This window comes from Vitis riparia, chromosome 18, assembly GCF_004353265.1.
Source record: "Vitis riparia cultivar Riparia Gloire de Montpellier isolate 1030 chromosome 18, EGFV_Vit.rip_1.0, whole genome shotgun sequence".
NCBI lineage: Eukaryota > Viridiplantae > Streptophyta > Magnoliopsida > Vitales > Vitaceae > Vitis > Vitis riparia.
The window spans coordinates 34,800,009-34,800,594 of NC_048448.1; the positions used below are offsets into that span (position 1 = coordinate 34,800,009).

At 35.2% G+C, this 586-nt stretch overlaps 1 protein-coding gene across 1 annotated transcript in view; it reads left to right on the plus strand.

Annotated features, from left to right (window-relative positions):
* Positions 1-271: 271 nt before the first annotated feature.
* The window catches only part of LOC117906592, a 6,453-nt gene continuing 6,138 nt past the window's right edge, over positions 272-586 (plus strand). The window contains exon 1 of the mRNA XM_034819689.1: positions 272-498. Coding sequence (XP_034675580.1) covers positions 373-498 — 126 coding nt within the window. The 5' untranslated portion in view covers positions 272-372. The remainder of the gene's footprint in view (positions 499-586) is intronic.

Below are 586 nucleotides of genomic sequence, written 5' to 3' on the forward strand. Positions count from 1 at the left end.
TAGTCACATGAACAAAGAAAGATGCTTGACCCACCACCCAATCCATAATCAATAATTTACTGATTGGACTTTCCTATTATTTTCCAAAATCTTTTCAATAATAAAAACCAAACATATGATAATAATTATTATTATAATTATAATTAAAATAATAATAATAATAATAATTCCAAAGTTTTTGTCACATGTACACCCCACTATATATACCTACACCCCTCAAGCCAATTTTCTCCAGCAAGAGCCTTTTCTTCTTGGCAACACCTTCTTCTTCCTTCTTCTTCAAGAGGATGGGGAATCTTATTGAAGAGAAGGCTCTTGGAGATGATCATCAACGCGGGGACAGCCTTGAAGAGAAAATAACATTGTTTTTTGATGAAGAAGAGGAAGAACTGGATCGAAATTCTGAAGGTGATTGGGCTGATGATGAAGCTGCCAACAATGAATTGCATGACCCCATTGAGAGAAAAGAGTTCTGGATCACAAGAGGCTTTGCTTCTGGTACTTTTTTTTTTCTCTCTTTTTCCGTCATCTTCTTCTTCACTGATAATAAGCTTGTTTGGATTCAATTTCGGAGATCACTCATGAA